The sequence below is a fragment of the Anas acuta genome, chromosome 1 (assembly GCF_963932015.1).
Source record: "Anas acuta chromosome 1, bAnaAcu1.1, whole genome shotgun sequence".
NCBI lineage: Eukaryota > Metazoa > Chordata > Aves > Anseriformes > Anatidae > Anas > Anas acuta.
In genome coordinates, this window is record NC_088979.1 from 69,631,378 (window position 1) to 69,647,265 (window position 15,888).

Genomic DNA, 15,888 nt, shown 5'->3' on the forward strand with positions numbered 1-15,888 from the left:
ATGCAGGATTTCACTCAGGAAAGTCCCCCTCTCTCTAGGCGTGAGGGGAATGCGCAGTGTTTGGTGATACTGCTTCATGGTCAGTACCAGAAGGGGAAGCAAGCACGGGGATTTTATACTGGATTTGAATCTAAAAGGCTGGTTACAGCTGGCAAGGCTTTCAGTCTGACTGTTCCCAGATAGGGTGCTGGGAATGGTGTGATTTCCTTAGAAAGCAGCCCTGTTGGTAAGGCTTCTTGCTGTGAGTGGTGTCGGATACACTCAGCTTTAAGATGTGCCTGTATTCAATAGGGTACAGGTGTAGTTTGCCAAGAAGGAGAGCTATGAATCTGAATTAGAAAGCAAACTGCATTTCTGATTTCTTTTTAATCCTCAAATTTAGGAAAAGGTAAGAAATTCCTCAATTTTCAAGGGGTCAAACGCAATATTCAGGGAAATAGGCCTAAAAAAGAGCATCTCATCATTTCAGTATGTACTGTAACTCTAGTTTGAATGTTATATATAAAGTCAAATGATAGAATGTCAGAACTGTAACCACAAAGATAAATTAATACTGTATGCAAAAATCTTCAGAAAAATCTTCAAACACCAGCTCACTGCTTCACATCTAAATAGATTTATGTTACTGTAAAGTTGTTAGCGATAGGAAATGGTGATTTTTAGGAAGGTATACATAAATGCTGAAGCTAATTTAAAGAGATGTCTCCTTTTTTTCTTCAGAAACTTAAAAAGTTTATTAAAAAAAAAAGTTAATTGCTAAATGCAAAGATGAAGGTTCTTAATGGCAGTGTTTGTTCAGTCACAATGGCTGTTCTGTGCTGTGAACAAACAATACCAAGACACATACTTTAAAAAGAAGCAGGCGTAGAAAGCGTTTGTTTTATAGGCTGTAAATCTCTTTGATCACCTGACTCCTTTTAAGGTAACGAAATTGGAGAAGGATTAAGCAAAGGCCAAACTGTGCCTTTAGGATCTGAAAGCTTTGTGCCGTATGAAAATTAATGTTTGGACGTGAAATCCTATTAGTGCAATGATCTCGATCCCTGTTTTCTCCCAAGGCGTGCTACGGAATCCTAAAAGTCCCTGAAGGGAGCTGGCTGTGCCGCACCTGCGTGCTGGGGATACACCCCCAGTGCCTCCTGTGTCCCAAACGAGGAGGTGCCATGAAAGCCACCAGGACAGGGACCAAGTGGGCACACGTGAGCTGTGCCCTCTGGATTCCAGAGGTAAAGCTGAATTTCTGCCTCGTCCTTCTGTATCGTGGTCCCTACTATCCTCCTTCATCTCTTCTTTCTCCTCCTTGTTCCCTCCTTTGCTTTTTCACATTTTCATGATTTTAATATATCTATATGGCTTAGTCCTGGGCTTTATTCTGAGTCTGCAGAACCTGCAAAGGCTGGGAGAGAGAGATTAATCCCTTTGTTGGCCGTTCCCCCCACGGACACACCGAGCAAGCACTCCTTGGTGTCGTTAAGGTACCTGAGTGACCTGCTGGAAAGGCTTACTGATGTAAGATAGCGTTCGCTGCGTGACTGCAGCTTCCTTGCCTCTCGTAGCTCCTGATAAATGTGTGCACTCTTGGTTAGGTGTATAATTTGCCTGAATACATTCACTTTTTTTTTTTTTTTAAAAAACAAACAAACAAAACAAAACACAAACATACTACATGATTTGTATTGGATGGACTCTGAGATCGGCAGATGTTTGTAGTTAAGGTATTTTAGAATGATTTTTTTCTGAATGGTGGGGAGAAGAAAAATCTTCTACATTATATTTTGTAAGAAAAGGCTTTAGTTGCATGCACATGTGAAGTTTAATAACGAAGCTTTACACTTGCTCTATTTAGAATCAAGGTTAGCATCACAATATAATTGTGTAAATTGGAATATTCACTCCTGTATAGATGGGCTGTTTGTTTAATTTTGTGCTCAGATCTGTATTTGTTTTCTTTCTGTTAAGATCCACAGATCCATTACAGTGGATGGTTTAGCACGAAGCTGTAGCCACAGCTGTTGGCACTGTGATACCAAGGGGCTGCCTTATTTCTCAAGCCTTCTGTTCCGAAGCAGCCAGGCCTTGCCTTTGCAAAACTTCACAAGGAGGATGTTAAGATTCTGGATTATTTTTTTTAACGTGGTAGCACGGTGCCGTGTGTATTTCCTAGCTCTGTCACAGGCATACGTCTGCTTTGCAGGGAGGTTATCTTTGCAGTTCTGCTTTCCCTTCAGGCCAGCGTGTACTTCCTGGTGTCTCATCCACCTTTAGGAAGAAAGGAGTAGAGGGGGGAGAAAACACAAAAGATTAAAATAAATAAAAATCTCCTGACTTCTGTACTTCTGAAGTGCGTTTCTGTGAGCAGACAGGTTTTCCGTAGAGGTCCTTTCCGCATGCGGTTGCCTTGATGTCCTCCTCAACAGAAGAGGAGCAGGCAGGTTTGGAAAGCAGCTGACCACAGGACGGGGAGCCAGTGCTGCCTTCTTGCCTGCACACCTCCCTCCGGCTGAGGGAGAGAAGCCCAGGGAGTACCCAGGTGGGAGAGCTCAAACCCAGCTGCTCCTGCAGCCATTGGCGGCTCCAGGCCTCGGGCACCTCCTCCCCTCTGCAGCAAAGCCGAGTGTGTCAGGCATAGCAAGGAGGTGGCACCTGCCAGGAGAGGTGGGAAACGCCTCTTGGATCCGTTCATCCTCTCTGTCCCCTGCATTGCTGTTTGTAGGAGGAAGAAAAAATAAAAATCAGTCACCAAGGAAGCCAAAGAAAGCTTTGGGAATCTCTGTTAAAATGTTGGGTTCCTTTCTGGAGAATCACTGTAGCATAATGTGATCACTGGACTGGAAACACCCAGAGTTTGAAGACCCAGAGATACTTTATGGCACGGTGCATATTCCCTTGGAACTGCCCCAGAAGAAACAAACATGATAAACTCTCTGCTGCTTCCCTGCTGTGCTCCCAACGAGACAGAACAAGGCAGAAGGCAGAGAAAAGTGAGTCAGAACCATGTTTGTGGTAAAACCTTCAAAGAGGGGCTTGATGAGTCACCAAGTGTAGGCTAGCAACGTTGCATGCGGTTGCAGTGGGGATTTGTTGTCCTTCATTCATTCATTCAGCACTCTCTTGAAATGTGGGTGGGGTTTCTTCCCTCCCTCCCCTGGTAAGCTGATGGTGTCAAAAGGCTTTGTTGACCTTCACTTGGCTGATTGAGACACTTGAAGGTTTTTATTTCACGAAGTGCCCTCATCGTTGGTTTATATCCTTTTATTCTTCTGCCATTATTGTCTTTTAGTGTAAATGGCTCTTCTATGCTTTCTTTAAAGATGTTCTTTGAAAAAAAGGAAAGACTTTGAGATGAGAAAGCTTGCTCTGCTTTGAAGATCAAGATTTCTCTGCATTGGAGGCCCCACTGCAGACACATCTTCCCTCAGTCAGCGTGCTGTCAGCTGAAGCACAAAGCCATTTTTCCTTAGCTGCTGCTGGGGGCAGGCTACCAGCGGAGAGCAGGGTGGTGGCAGAGATGTCAGCTCACCGTGGAAGTCACAGAGAAGAGGCTTCAACAGCCCCACCGTTCTCTCTCTCCCACTTTTACAACTTCTTCAGAGTACAGCAGTCAAAAAGGAACCCGGCACAACATGAAGGAGGAACAGAGAGGCTACGTGTTAAGGCAGACTGTCGGTTCTGCCTTGGTTAGGGAGGCTTTGGGAAGTGGAAAGGTTGGCCTCTCTGCTCTCGGGATCCCTCGTGAACAGCCGAGTTCAAACAAACTTTGCCTTGACTCCTCTCTGGGAGTGTTAGGAGCACGCAGGCGGCATGAGGCCAGTGTAAATAAACTGCACCTGACTCAAAGCGCCTCGTGGTGTTTTGACAAAGCGGGGTAATGTAAACAGGCAGCACTGCAAGCCGAAGGGACAGGATTTCTAACACAAATTTTTCCTACCCTCCAGAGTCCCCTCTGGGGAAGCAGCAGGGAGAGCACTGAAGGGGGCAGAGAGCGAGAAGACGTGTGTCTGTTCCCAGCTTCTGCTGGGACGCACGGAGGAAAGGTGGTGCCACCCAGTCTCCAGGAGAAAATCACTGAAGGTTCCTTTCTGAAAGGAATAAAGACAGCGTGGCAAGTTGATGCAACCCCTTAATTCCCACAGGAATTCTTGCCTGTTGATTCTGGTAACTGGGGCAAGAAGCGCGGTCAATCTTTACAATATTGTTTCAGAAACACCTGGGTGACTTGTAACCAGCTCTGTTTTGAGCAGCATTGAGGTAGGTTGGTAAAGGGTCTCCTTATGGAAACCAAAAAGTTGCCTTTGACATTTAAGAGTGCTGAACATGATTTTGTGGAACAATTCAAGAGTTTCAAGGACAGTTTTGTCCCTTTCCTGCTGACACATAGGAAGTCCACAAAAGATGAAGCTGCTCCTCATCTCTACCTGATGAGTGCATCACGTGCTGCCTCCCCATTCTCCTAATCCTCTCTGGGACCTCTCTGGAGCATCCCGCTACCTTTCTAACAAAGACTTCTCAGAATTAGGTTTTAGTTTTGTTACATGGGTTGCAGCTTGCTTCTTTTCCTCATCTTGTCTTTTTTTTTTTTTTTTTTTTTTGATAATTTGAACTGACAGTAACTGGTACTGCTGGTTTCCAGGTGCAAAGTCCTGTTGGTTTTCCGCACAGATCTTTCTGACTCTGGTTTTGGCCCAGGAGAAGGCTGAAGCACACCCACTGATGGGACTCGTGGCTTCTGGAGTTCAGTGACATACACTTGTGCCTGTCACTGGACTGAATGGAAATACCACGCAGCACTGGCTGGCCTCAGCATATTCCAGAAGATCGGGCTTGCAACTGGGGGATCAGAGATTGAATACTATAACAAACACAAATCATGCTTGAGTCTGCTTTTGTCATTACTTTATGAACTGTTGACCAGCCTTTAAAATGTGAGAATGATGAATCAAGTCATCTCTTGCAAAGCTGTCTTTCCCACCTACTTGATGGATGCTCAAAACAATGCAAAAGATAGGAAAGAGTAACAAAAACGCTCAGTTTGAGCATAGCAGCTCTGACTCTGAGGCCTAATCAGCATGGCACCGCTGTATTGGACAAGTCTAGTTCACAGAGAATGTCTGCTGTGCTTCCTCAGGGCTTAGGCAGGTTTTAAAGCGAATATGTGCATCGGGTGATTGCTGAAATACCCCAAAAGGGAAGCTAGCATACTCACCTTAGTTTGTTGGTCCTTGTAAAGGCAACGGTTTAATTATCACATCTTAAACTAATTGCATAATCTGGATTTCCCTAGAAGAGCCTTATTATGGAGGTTGGAAGAATAATTTATGAAAATTACTGTAATGTAATGTTCTTAAGCTTCTCTAAAAAAAAAAAAAAAATCATATTTCAGTCTTGACTACTTTCTTAGGTGATCGGTTTTATTCTGACCTCACAGTGCCACAGAACATGGCCTAGAAACCTCCTTTCTTTGAATTCTTTGTTTTGACCCCTTTGCTAAGAGGCCCGATCCCACCACTGGTCTGCTCTGCTCGGGCCAATCATTGTATGAAGCAGGGAGATCTGTCTAGCTAGAATTAGCACTGCATTTCTGTTTCAGGCAGGTAGCCCCCCATAGCACACAGCTGCTAAGTTCAAAGTGTTTTTTTGTTGTGTAAGCATCAAAATCCAAGCTTTTGGAGACTGCCAGCCTTGGGACAGAGCAGTTATCTCTGCAATTTTCTGCCTTGTGCCATTTTGATATGCTCAGTTCTGCATGTTGATCATTCGTAGCTGGCCAGTTTTGTTTCTGCCCTTGGATAAATCCTGGTTGTCTGGAGTGTCTCAGGGGTGAGTGAGGAGATAATTCATCTCTGTTTGGATGTCCAAATTATGGAGAACAGTCCTGGTTTCCCAGTATGGACAACAGACAGCTGAGAAATTTCTGTGACAATGGATATGTGAACCTTAGTACAGCAAACAATAGCAAAAGGTACCTATGCTTATCTGAAATTTCTTCTTTCTTGTAGTATTAATATCCATAATCTGATCCACAAATCATCCAGACTAAATACGTGAAAACTACCATAAGATAATATACTGTGCTTTGCAGAAAGAGAAGTTTGTTGCATTCTTTCTCAAATTATAATTCATACAATCTGTAGTTAGGAAAGTGTTTTAGAGTCACCTCTCACACTGGGAGTGCTCAGTGGAAGTGAAGGCAAAAAGCAAGGCTTTCCCTGGCTGCTGACTGCTAGATCTGTTCTGCCCCAAACTCTGAGCTGGCAGAAGTAGCTCGTGTAGCGGATCTGTGGATCTTAAAGAAGGAACTTCTCAGGTAAGTGACTAAGTGTTCCTGTTTTGTTCTGAGTAGCTTGCTTTTTGGTACTTTTTAAGTTAGATCTGCTTAAGCAGCACAGGAAAAAAAAAAAAAGAATTGAAAGGGAATAAACTTAGCCATCATTTACTGTAGTCTCTTAAATGATTCATTACAAGGCATGCTGCAGATGCCTAAAAATCTTCTGAGGAGTTGCAACTTCTAGCCACCAGGTTGAACTAATTGTATTCCTCAGCATGGTTTTCTACATGCAGGATCTTCTGGAGTCACTTGCTAAGAAGCATGAGCACATAGATATCTCTGAATGAGATAAATGTGTGGTCATACTTCTTGTTCTAATATTAGCGGAGAGCTTGTTTTTATTGCCTTGCTAACTGTTTCCATGCTGCTTTTTGTTTTCAGGTCAGTATTGCTTGCCCAGAAAGGATGGAGCCGATCACAAAGGTGTCTCACATTCCACCAAGTCGATGGGCTTTAGTGTGTAGTTTATGCAAACTGAAAACTGGTGCTTGCATTCAGGTATGTTCTTGTTTTCCTCTGACTCTTCAGTCTGTGAGATGGGGATTTTTTTTATTTTATTTTATTTTTCCTGTATTTGGAGATGTTATGATGAAGACAATCGTAGGATAGCTGCCTACTTTGTCATAGCTGTTTGCTAACAAATTAGTTCCCTAAGTGCTTCAGTGTAGAGAGTTAGGAGCTGGTCTCAGTTGCCTTCTTTTGAGTAAGGCTGAGAAGTGTAAGTACTGGTAGTACATGGATCAGAGGTGGATCCTTCCACTGAACGCTGTTCAAAAGCAAGCAAATACCAGATCACATGATACTAACATGATGCCAACTTCGAAGAGATCAACAGGTATTTCTAAGAGTGCTTAAGAGATGATTTGGTAGGAATAAACTTTAATGTAATGAAGATATATATTTTTTTTCTCGTTTGTTTCTACTCTTAGTGACTGAGTTTTTTTTCCCTTTTCTTCCATCTGTAGTGCTCCGTGAAAAGCTGCATCACTGCCTTTCATGTCACCTGTGCCTTCGAGCATAGCTTAGAGATGAAGACTATCCTGGATGACGGGGATGAGGTCAAGTTCAAGTCGTATTGTCTGAAGCACAGCAAGAACAAACAGAACTCGCTGCCTGATGTTGATGAGCATCCCAAAAGTATGTCGGACCAGAAGCAAACGGAGAGCGAGAAAACCAGTTTACGAGCCCAGAAGCTCCGAGAGCTGGAAGAAGAGTTTTACTCACTCGTTACAGTGGAGGACGTTGCAGCAGAACTGGGTCTTCCTAAACTTGCTGTAGACTTCATCTACAATTACTGGAAATTAAAGCGAAAAAGTAACTTTAACAAACCATTGTTTCCTCCCAAGGAGGATGAAGAAAATGGCTTAGTGCAGCCAAAAGAAGATAGCATTCATACTCGCATGAGGATGTTCATGCATTTGAGGCAGGACCTAGAGAGGGTAAGAGTTTAACTGGTAAAGTTTTGAAAAACTGTGTGCAGGTGAGCAGCAGCTTTGTCTTTGGACAGAAGTGGGAATGGGAAGAGCACAGGGAGACGATTTAGAAAATAATAATAATAAGAGGTAAGGCATTCAGCTCCATTCTTGTGAAGCACACAATGCAGAATTCTCTGCATTGAAAACCAACATGCGTAGGCAAAGCAGCAGGTATTCTTTGGTGAGTGCGCCTGAAGTTTTTGGGGAATTCTAGAAGTACATTAAAACATCATCATGGTTTGAGGGCGAGCGGGTGAAGTTCTGGGTGGTTAACTACCACAGAGCCTTCTTGGCTTCACGGACGAAGAAAAAGGCTGCTGGCCCGTGCTCAGGCAGCTTCCTGTGACTTCTGATTCAGGTCCCTTACTCACCTCTCCTCTTGGGCAGCATGCTGCTGTTGGCTGGCCCTAGGTAGCGGGTGGGCTGAATCACTGCTCACGCTCCTGAGCTGGGCAAGGTGCTGCTCATGGTTAGCTGCTGGAAAACAGCCCACCGGGTCTAGCACTGCTCGTGGCTTTGCTGAGCAGGATGAAAAGGAAATGGTCTTTTTAGCAGTGGTTGGTTTGCATCTAACTGTGCTGAAATTGATGCACTTACATTGAGTGGAAGCGCTTCATAGTTTGAGATGGCTCTCAAAGTTTCTGAACCTCTCGTGCCGCAAGAATTTCTGTTCAGTTACGTCTTGGGATGAAAATAAATTTGTGAATCTCCTTTCTGGGGAGAGAGGTTCCAGTTTCTGAACAGCTAGTTAGGTGTTTGGGGAGGTATACCTGGCAAATATTGTTCAGCCAGCCCCTATGCTTTTTCTGTGTTGTGCCCGCTCTTTCAGGTCAGTGTTACAAACTTGCAGTGCCTCTTCCTGTTTTCCTTACAGGAGGTGGATGTACTGCTACTAATTCAAACAAGTAGTGAAAGTAGAACTCTGTGGAACTGCCATGCAGCCTGAAAATAAGCTGCTAAATGCATCAGCCAAATGTGTGAAAGGCACGAAAAGCTGCAGTGTTCTTTTAGGGGGGATCTACATGTTAATTCTGGTCTAAACTGGCCAGAATCGGCCAGAATCTATTGGGTAGCTTTGTAAAAAGATATACTCTCAAATGTTGCAATAATTCTAGGAGGAACAAACTTAGTTTAGCTCTTGAAAATCATTCTGCAAAGCATTTCACGAGGAAATTCCAGGAGACTGGAGTGTTGACTGCAGTAACATCCCCAGCACAGCGTGTGGTTGAAGTAGGCTTACAGACAAGCAAGTCTTAGAAACTACGTGTTTTTGACTAGAATTTTGTTTGCTTACTGTGCTTGTAGGTGAAAACACATTCTGCTGTCTTGCAGAATGTATTCAAGACACTCATTAAACTGGTAATTAAAAATACTCAGGATTTGTTTTTAAATTCGTGGTTACATATGTTTAGTATCAGTCATGAGACATTTGCCAAGGGATATTGCTCATCAAATTTGTATAATTCTGTTGTGGATACATTTTTTTCTGTCCAGATTGTTATTTTTATTTTTTTTAATTTGATGCTAAGTCTCGTGTTATTTCTCTGTAGGTAAGAAATCTCTGCTACATGGTAAGCAGGAGAGAGAAACTGAAGTTGTCGCACAGTAAAGTACACGAGCAGGTCTTCAATTTGCAAGTCCAGCTCATTAATCAGGAAATTGCTGCAGGTAATCACAAAGTGTAAAATATTTACAAATCATAACTGTGTATAAACTAGGAAGTTGTGTGTTTTCATTATGTTCTGGCTTAGTGTTTTAACGTTTGAGAGCTGCCTTAAAAATTGTCTTCAAATATTCAGTCAATGGAACTACCAACATACACAAAATACTTCAATGTTTTAACACCTTAACTTGGATCTTTCACTCTTGGGCATATGCCTGTAAGTTATCACTTGCTCTGTTACCCACGTAGCAGAAATGAGCTGGTGGTGATCTCGAGGTTTTTGCTTCCTTGGGCTGCTGTTTTATGGTGCCGTTTCCCCACAGCAAGCTCTGCTCTCCCACTGAGAAGTTCTTTTGCTTGCTGTAGTTAATTTCTTCAGGCAAAAGAGAAGAGTGACTGATAGGAATGGCTCTCCTCGTGTTGCCTTGAATACTTGATGAGCAACATGAAGAGGCATTTCTTAGCTTGTCATCTCAGTTACTGTCCCTTCCTTCAGAAAGAGCCTAAGCACTCTGTTTTTTAACAGCGAGCAGTGACTGCTTTGGAAAGTTGATGTACCGAAACCAACCCTGCCCTTGATTTTCACTAAAAATGTGCCCTGAAATGAGGAACACAACATTTGAAAAGAGGAATAGTATATATTGCAGTGCAGTTGCTTTTTTTTCCTTAATTGAGACGTCAACTATTTCTGCAGTTGTGAAATGATGATCTTGATGTTCGTTCAAGATACACGTTGTGCTTCTCGTAACCAATTTAAAGTGAAGCCTTTGTGGCTTTTTGTCTGCCCCTGAAACATGGATAAGTTTCATTGGTACTGACAAGGTGGTGTTTTTTTTTCTGTTTGTTTGTTGTTTTTCAGCTGGTTTAGATCAGCCTAGCTCATTGCGGAAGCAGCAGTACTCTAAAGCACTTGGATTTTGTGTAAATAAACTTTATTAGAAATGTGTACCAAATTTATGTCTTTACAAAACCAAGTGCTTTTTTTTTTTAAAAACTTACTAAAATATTTTGAGAGAGATTTTGCAATGGCAATGTGTGTGCACAATATAATAAAGACTCGTACATCAGAGTGAAAAGACTTTTAAAGCATAGAGAATTTTAAAATACGAAGCAGAGCTGAACCAAGTCCAAATTGCAGCTCAGTTTGAAGCATTGTTTCTTCTCTATCCAAAGCTGAATGTGAACCTTTTTTATAGCTTTGCTGGAACTACTTCTGTCATGTCTCAAAGCTGGTTCAGTTCACTGGCTTGAAGCCCTGTGAAAGGGCACGCTGTTGTTTTTTAATGGAAATGCGAAGATGCTTACCTAAACGTTTGAAATAGTAGACAATTTGGGGCAATTTTTGTTATTCTGCCTTGTCTGTAATGTCCTGAAATAATTTCACACCAGTTGTTTGCAGATGCTTCTTATTGCTGAATAACTTTTTAATGCACTGTAAAACTCTACAGGTAACAGTATGGTTACCCTCTTGTTACCCTCTTTTTAAGTCTTCTTTTCTTCTGCCCCCTCATCTCTCTCTCATCCAGGCCATACCCTGACAAGTGCACTAGAGAACACGCTGTTCTACCCACCTCCCAGGATCACCCTGAAGTTAAAAATGCCCAAATCAGCACTAGGAGATTGCAAAAACAACTCCCTGAAGCCTGGCAACAGGCCGCTGTCTCCTGACAACAACAGCACTGCGTACGGCAAGAGGAGCGTGCCGGCGCCGAAAGAACCTTATGAAATCAAAGCGAAATCGTACCCCAGGTATCAGCACGAGGGCAGAAGCAACGGCTTGCTTGTCCCGGGGGGGATCGGCAAGCCCCGCGGCGAGGCGAAGGATTCGGGCCCCGTGCAGGTGCCGGAGTTTCACCGGGGCCAGCCCTCCGGGAAGCCCCTCGCGCTGCAGGCAGCCCTGCACGGGCAGGCGGCCATGGGGAACGGGCGGGCGCAGCAGGACGGCTCGCGGCTGGCGGCCAAGTCCAACGGGCTGCTGCTGGGCAGGGCCGGCGACGTGAGCCAGAGGGACAGCTCCAGCCAGACGCCCTACGAGCAGGACTCCGTGCTCGCGGCTCACCTGGCCGGCCAGAGCGGCTTCAGGAAATCCACCATGGAACATTTTAGCCGCTCCTTCAAAGAGGCTACCAACAGCCTGGTGAGGACCACGGAAGATCTGCGGTGCTGTGAGAAGCCGACGAGAAGGCTCGCCGCGAAAGACCGCTTGTGGAGCAAGCAGGCGCTTGAAGGTGCTCCCTACCAGGACAACGACGGGTACTGCCCCGACCTGGAGCTGAGTGACTCTGAAGCGGAAAGTGATGAAAATAAAGAGCAAGTGAGGTTACGACGGAGTAGCTCGGAGAGAGAAAGCCCAAGCAAGGACTTCGGAAGAGATTGTCACAATAGAAACAAAAAGAACATGATTTCTCACGGTTCGGTACAAAGGTGATTAGAAGCCCCCACGGGGTAACTCAGCCTTCGTGTATCCCGGTGTACCAGTGCAGAGCTCAGCATCACCAGGTTCCAGAAACCAGTACAGGACCTACGACGGGAAGAACTGCAGGAGGGGACGGGGGAGGGCGGAGAAATGGGAGTCGTTTTGTTCAACTGTGAATCGGCTTGCAGCCTTCGCAAGGCTACCCGAGTTACGGCGGAGTCGCGGAGAAACGGATGGGGTTGGTCAGAGGTCAACATCTGGGGAAGCACGGGGCGGCTGGGCCTTGCGTGAGCTCAGGAAACTGCTTCCTCCTTGCCAGCTCACCTGCAAGGCAGGGTGCTCACGCTGTGCCAGCCGTGCTGGGCAGGTAGAGAAGGAAGGAGCCCTTGCGTTGCAAGGGGCTGCAGGGGAGACGCTGAAACCGCGTCCTTGCAGCGCCTGCTGCTGATCCAGCACGGCACTTGGGGGCCTGCGGGAGAGCTGAGCGCCTGGAAAAACCCTGCTGCTTTCCCTCGGGTGGCCCGGCCCCTGCCCAGGTGCTCTGCTGGATCAGGCCCAAAGCGGCTGCTGAGCGCCGTCCCCGTCTGCAGGGGGGCTCGGTGGTGGTCGCGGGCTCCTTGCAGAGGGTGGAAGCCGCTGCCAAACTCACTGACCTCTAGACGTGCCCCCGCTCCCTGCTCTTGCTGAAGGTCGTGTTTCTCCTCGCAATTATTTGCTTATTTTGTAAATATACAACTTCTAGTACTTGTTTTTTTTTTTTTAATCTCTGTACATAGCTGCTTGTTGTGGGATGCACTTGTAAATATTTTACCCAGCTAACAAGTACAGATGGCTAATTTTGTGGATAGTGTTTACAAGAGTAGATGTACTACTTCAAAGAAAAATGCTATTTGACACTTCAATGTAGGCAATCACCGGTGATGCCAGGTTCCTCCTCAAACTGAAATTTCACATCCGGAGGTGTTTGTACCTGGTGTTTTTAAAAGAAGATGAATTAGAAATAATTTTGCCTGAACTTTTTATTTAGGCACGAATTTTCAATCCTAGCTGCCTCAATGTGGGCTTGGGAGCCCCACTTCTGGCACCTAGGCCTGTGAAATTTTAGCCAGTCATCACCTGGAGTATGTTTTTTATTGCTGAAAACTTATGGTTACGTTAAGCTGCTTTTCAACCTCTGGATCAGTTGCTGTTTCCCAAACTAAAACTTTTTTTTTTTTTAATGTGCTTTAAAATCAGTCGTTTACTTGTGTTTTTAAACCTCAACCTCTGTTAAGGAAGCCAGAAGGGAGGGGAAGCCCTTTTCGGCTTGTTTATTTTGTCTGGGATTTCTGTTTGAATGCGGACAAGTTTCTTGTGTTGTGGTGATCAAGCAAGTAGCAGCCCTGTTCTTTGAAACGCTGTGTGTTTCATAAACCCACAGCATCCCCTGTCCCCACGTCACCCTGCGTGCCTCTGTTGGGATCGGGGCTCATTTTCTCTACAAATGAAAGGTTCACGTGTGGCGATGGCTATGCAGACGCCAACCAGCATGTTTCTTCTCCATTACCTTCATTTACTGCTTTTAGTTTGGGAAATGACAACGCTTTTAGGTTTGGTTTAAGCTTTGAAATCTCCCTCATTGCAATAGGACTAGCAAGTCAGGGGCTGGAGGACTTCAACGAAATAAAAAACCACGGAACAGCATACTTGGCAATCCTGCTCTATTTGCTTCATGCAGTTTCTTTTTTTTTTTTTTTTCTCCCCACTTCTTGATTTTATGTATATTTGTGTAATTTGTCTTTCTAGAGCTGTATCTTCAAAATTATTTCTTTTGGTGTAAATACGCAGTAGCATTTTAGGTTTCCACACATTTTATTTTGATGGGAAATGCTTTGTGTTCTAAGCCATGGGTCGTTCAGAACAAGTCAACAAATGTTTCTTCATTTGTATTCCGGTTCTGACTCTCTTAGTTTTCCTTCGATATTTATTAGTAATCCTCTTGCTGGCCACAAAATTTCATGAAGCTTGCGTTGGGAACACTCAGGTGGGAGGCTGGCGACGCCTTCATGCCATTTTGTGGCCAGAAGCGTACGGCGGAGGGGAGGAAAATGGTGCTTCAGCAAAACTCAGCATTTCTGCTCTTCTGGGGTTATGAATTCAGTTGTTTCCCGCCTGGGCAATGGTTTTGCTAATTTTTCCATGATTTTAATAGATATATGAAGGAGCCCTTGGTTACGTAGTTCTCAAGTATTGTCCCCAAAGTGCATTTGCTAGTTTTTATTGTGTGTTCGGTGGCTAACTGTTTGAAGTATTACCTCTTAACCTTATTTGTCAATTTTTTTTTGTGTTTTTGCATTTTGTTTTATATATATAAATATATATATATTCAATTTTCCAAGATGGACTCGGTCTTTTTCAGATGTCCCCTTTTTACAAGTACTTTTTCATTAAATTATGAAACTGCTAACAGTATTTCCACTTGTTGTGATTTATTCAGGGCTGCACCCTCCGTGCCTGGGAGGCCGCTAAGCTAATGGGTCTAACGGCAGTGCTGTGTCTGTCGGGAGGGAGTTATTTCTGCAGAGCTGGCAGTACTTGAAGTCGAAAGGTCAAGGAAAACCTTTCCCCTTCAGCCTCCCCGAAAAAGAGTCAGTGAGCACCGATTTGCTGCGTTTAGCAAATAGTCCCAGCCTGGCTTTTGTTTCTGCCTAGCCCAGCAGATGTAACAGCCCATTTGCTGCGCTGCTCTCCCTTTCTGATACATTTGCCTGTGTTGTAGCACCACAGCCTGCCCCTGGTTGTACAAACCAAGCTGTGAGGGGGAGCTGCAGCCTGGCCTTCCGCCTCATCCTGCTTCTCACACACCAACATGTGCACGGCCAACACTGACATGTCCTGAACCCTCCTTTCCAAGGCAAAGCAGCGTTCCCAGGCTGATGGGTGGTGTTGTTTCTGCACGACCTGTTGCTGCAGTTCCCCCTGCTCCCACAGGCCGGTGCTGCTGCCTGCCCTACAGCCAGGGAGCAGGAAGGAACAGAAGGCAGCAAAAGCGAGGATGGAGAGCAGCGAGGAGCAGGTGGAGCTGCACAATCCTGCTGATAACATCCTCCCTGCCCTCAGGAGGGCTGGGGGTTGTGATGCACGCGTGGGGCTGAGTGAAACAGGGCAGCAAGTCCTCGGCTGGAAAGAAAACTAGAGGGAAAGGGCACAAAAGGAGCATATGGAAGAGAGGGGAGAAAAAAAACAGCATGAGGAAGAAGCTGTAAGTGATGGATTGCCAGCTGTCTTTCAGGACCGGGATTTCTCCTTCCCTAAAATTATTTTCAGTGACTGTGACTGGTGGCCTCCCATCTCCTTTGAGAGCGGTCTGCTTGTGTCTGGGATGTGGGAAAAGGAGCCGAGGAAGTCAGTCTGTACCCCTGCTTGTTTCCCTTGCAAACAGCTGCTGCTGGTTTGCAGCATCTTTACAAATAAGTTGCAGACAGCCACGTTAGTCTGGTTACTTGGTGGTAACTCAGGCCAAATTCTTATAAGTTCATAGGGTCTGTATGGTGATTCCCAGCACTATGAGTTTGAGTCTGTCCAAAAAGAAACGCTTCTAGGTTACAACTTGTGCTCTGGCTCTGCCACTGTATGCACCGTTTGCACGATGCTCTCTTTGCACCGTGAGTCCCAAACCATAGGGGCAGAAATGCCAGATGTTTGGCTATGAAAAAGCAGCCTCAGATGTTCACACTTGATGCGATACCTCACTGATACCACGGGCGATACCTGGGCTAGGCGTGTGGTATCTGTAGCCTTCAACACCGAGCGTTCAAAGCCTGCCTCCGCGAGCTGCAGGGAACGTGACAAACCAGTCATCGCGATCGGTGTGAGCCTGGCTGATCCCTGAGCTTGTTATGGTTTGCCACTGCTGGGAATTGACACATCTATTGAGAAAACATGCTTTTGATGTGAACTAATGAGCAAATGGAAGCTGCTTGCACAACCTGGGAGCTTGGTGTGCCAGGGAAGGATTGCAGGGATGGGC

At 45.1% G+C, this 15,888-nt stretch overlaps 1 protein-coding gene across 3 annotated transcripts in view; it reads left to right on the plus strand.

Annotated features, from left to right (window-relative positions):
• JADE3 (jade family PHD finger 3) overlaps positions 1 to 14,330 on the plus strand; it is a 54,794-nt gene extending 40,464 nt beyond the window's left edge. For all 3 annotated transcript variants that reach the window (XM_068681601.1, XM_068681596.1, XM_068681604.1), the window contains 5 exons: positions 1,059 to 1,226; positions 6,707 to 6,823; positions 7,291 to 7,764; positions 9,351 to 9,468; positions 10,990 to 14,330. In XM_068681601.1, the coding sequence (XP_068537702.1) occupies positions 1,059 to 1,226; positions 6,707 to 6,823; positions 7,291 to 7,764; positions 9,351 to 9,468; positions 10,990 to 11,891 (1,779 nt within the window). In that variant the 3' untranslated portion in view covers positions 11,892 to 14,330. The remainder of the gene's footprint in view (positions 1 to 1,058; positions 1,227 to 6,706; positions 6,824 to 7,290; positions 7,765 to 9,350; positions 9,469 to 10,989) is intronic.
• Positions 14,331 to 15,888: the final 1,558 nt, after the last annotated feature.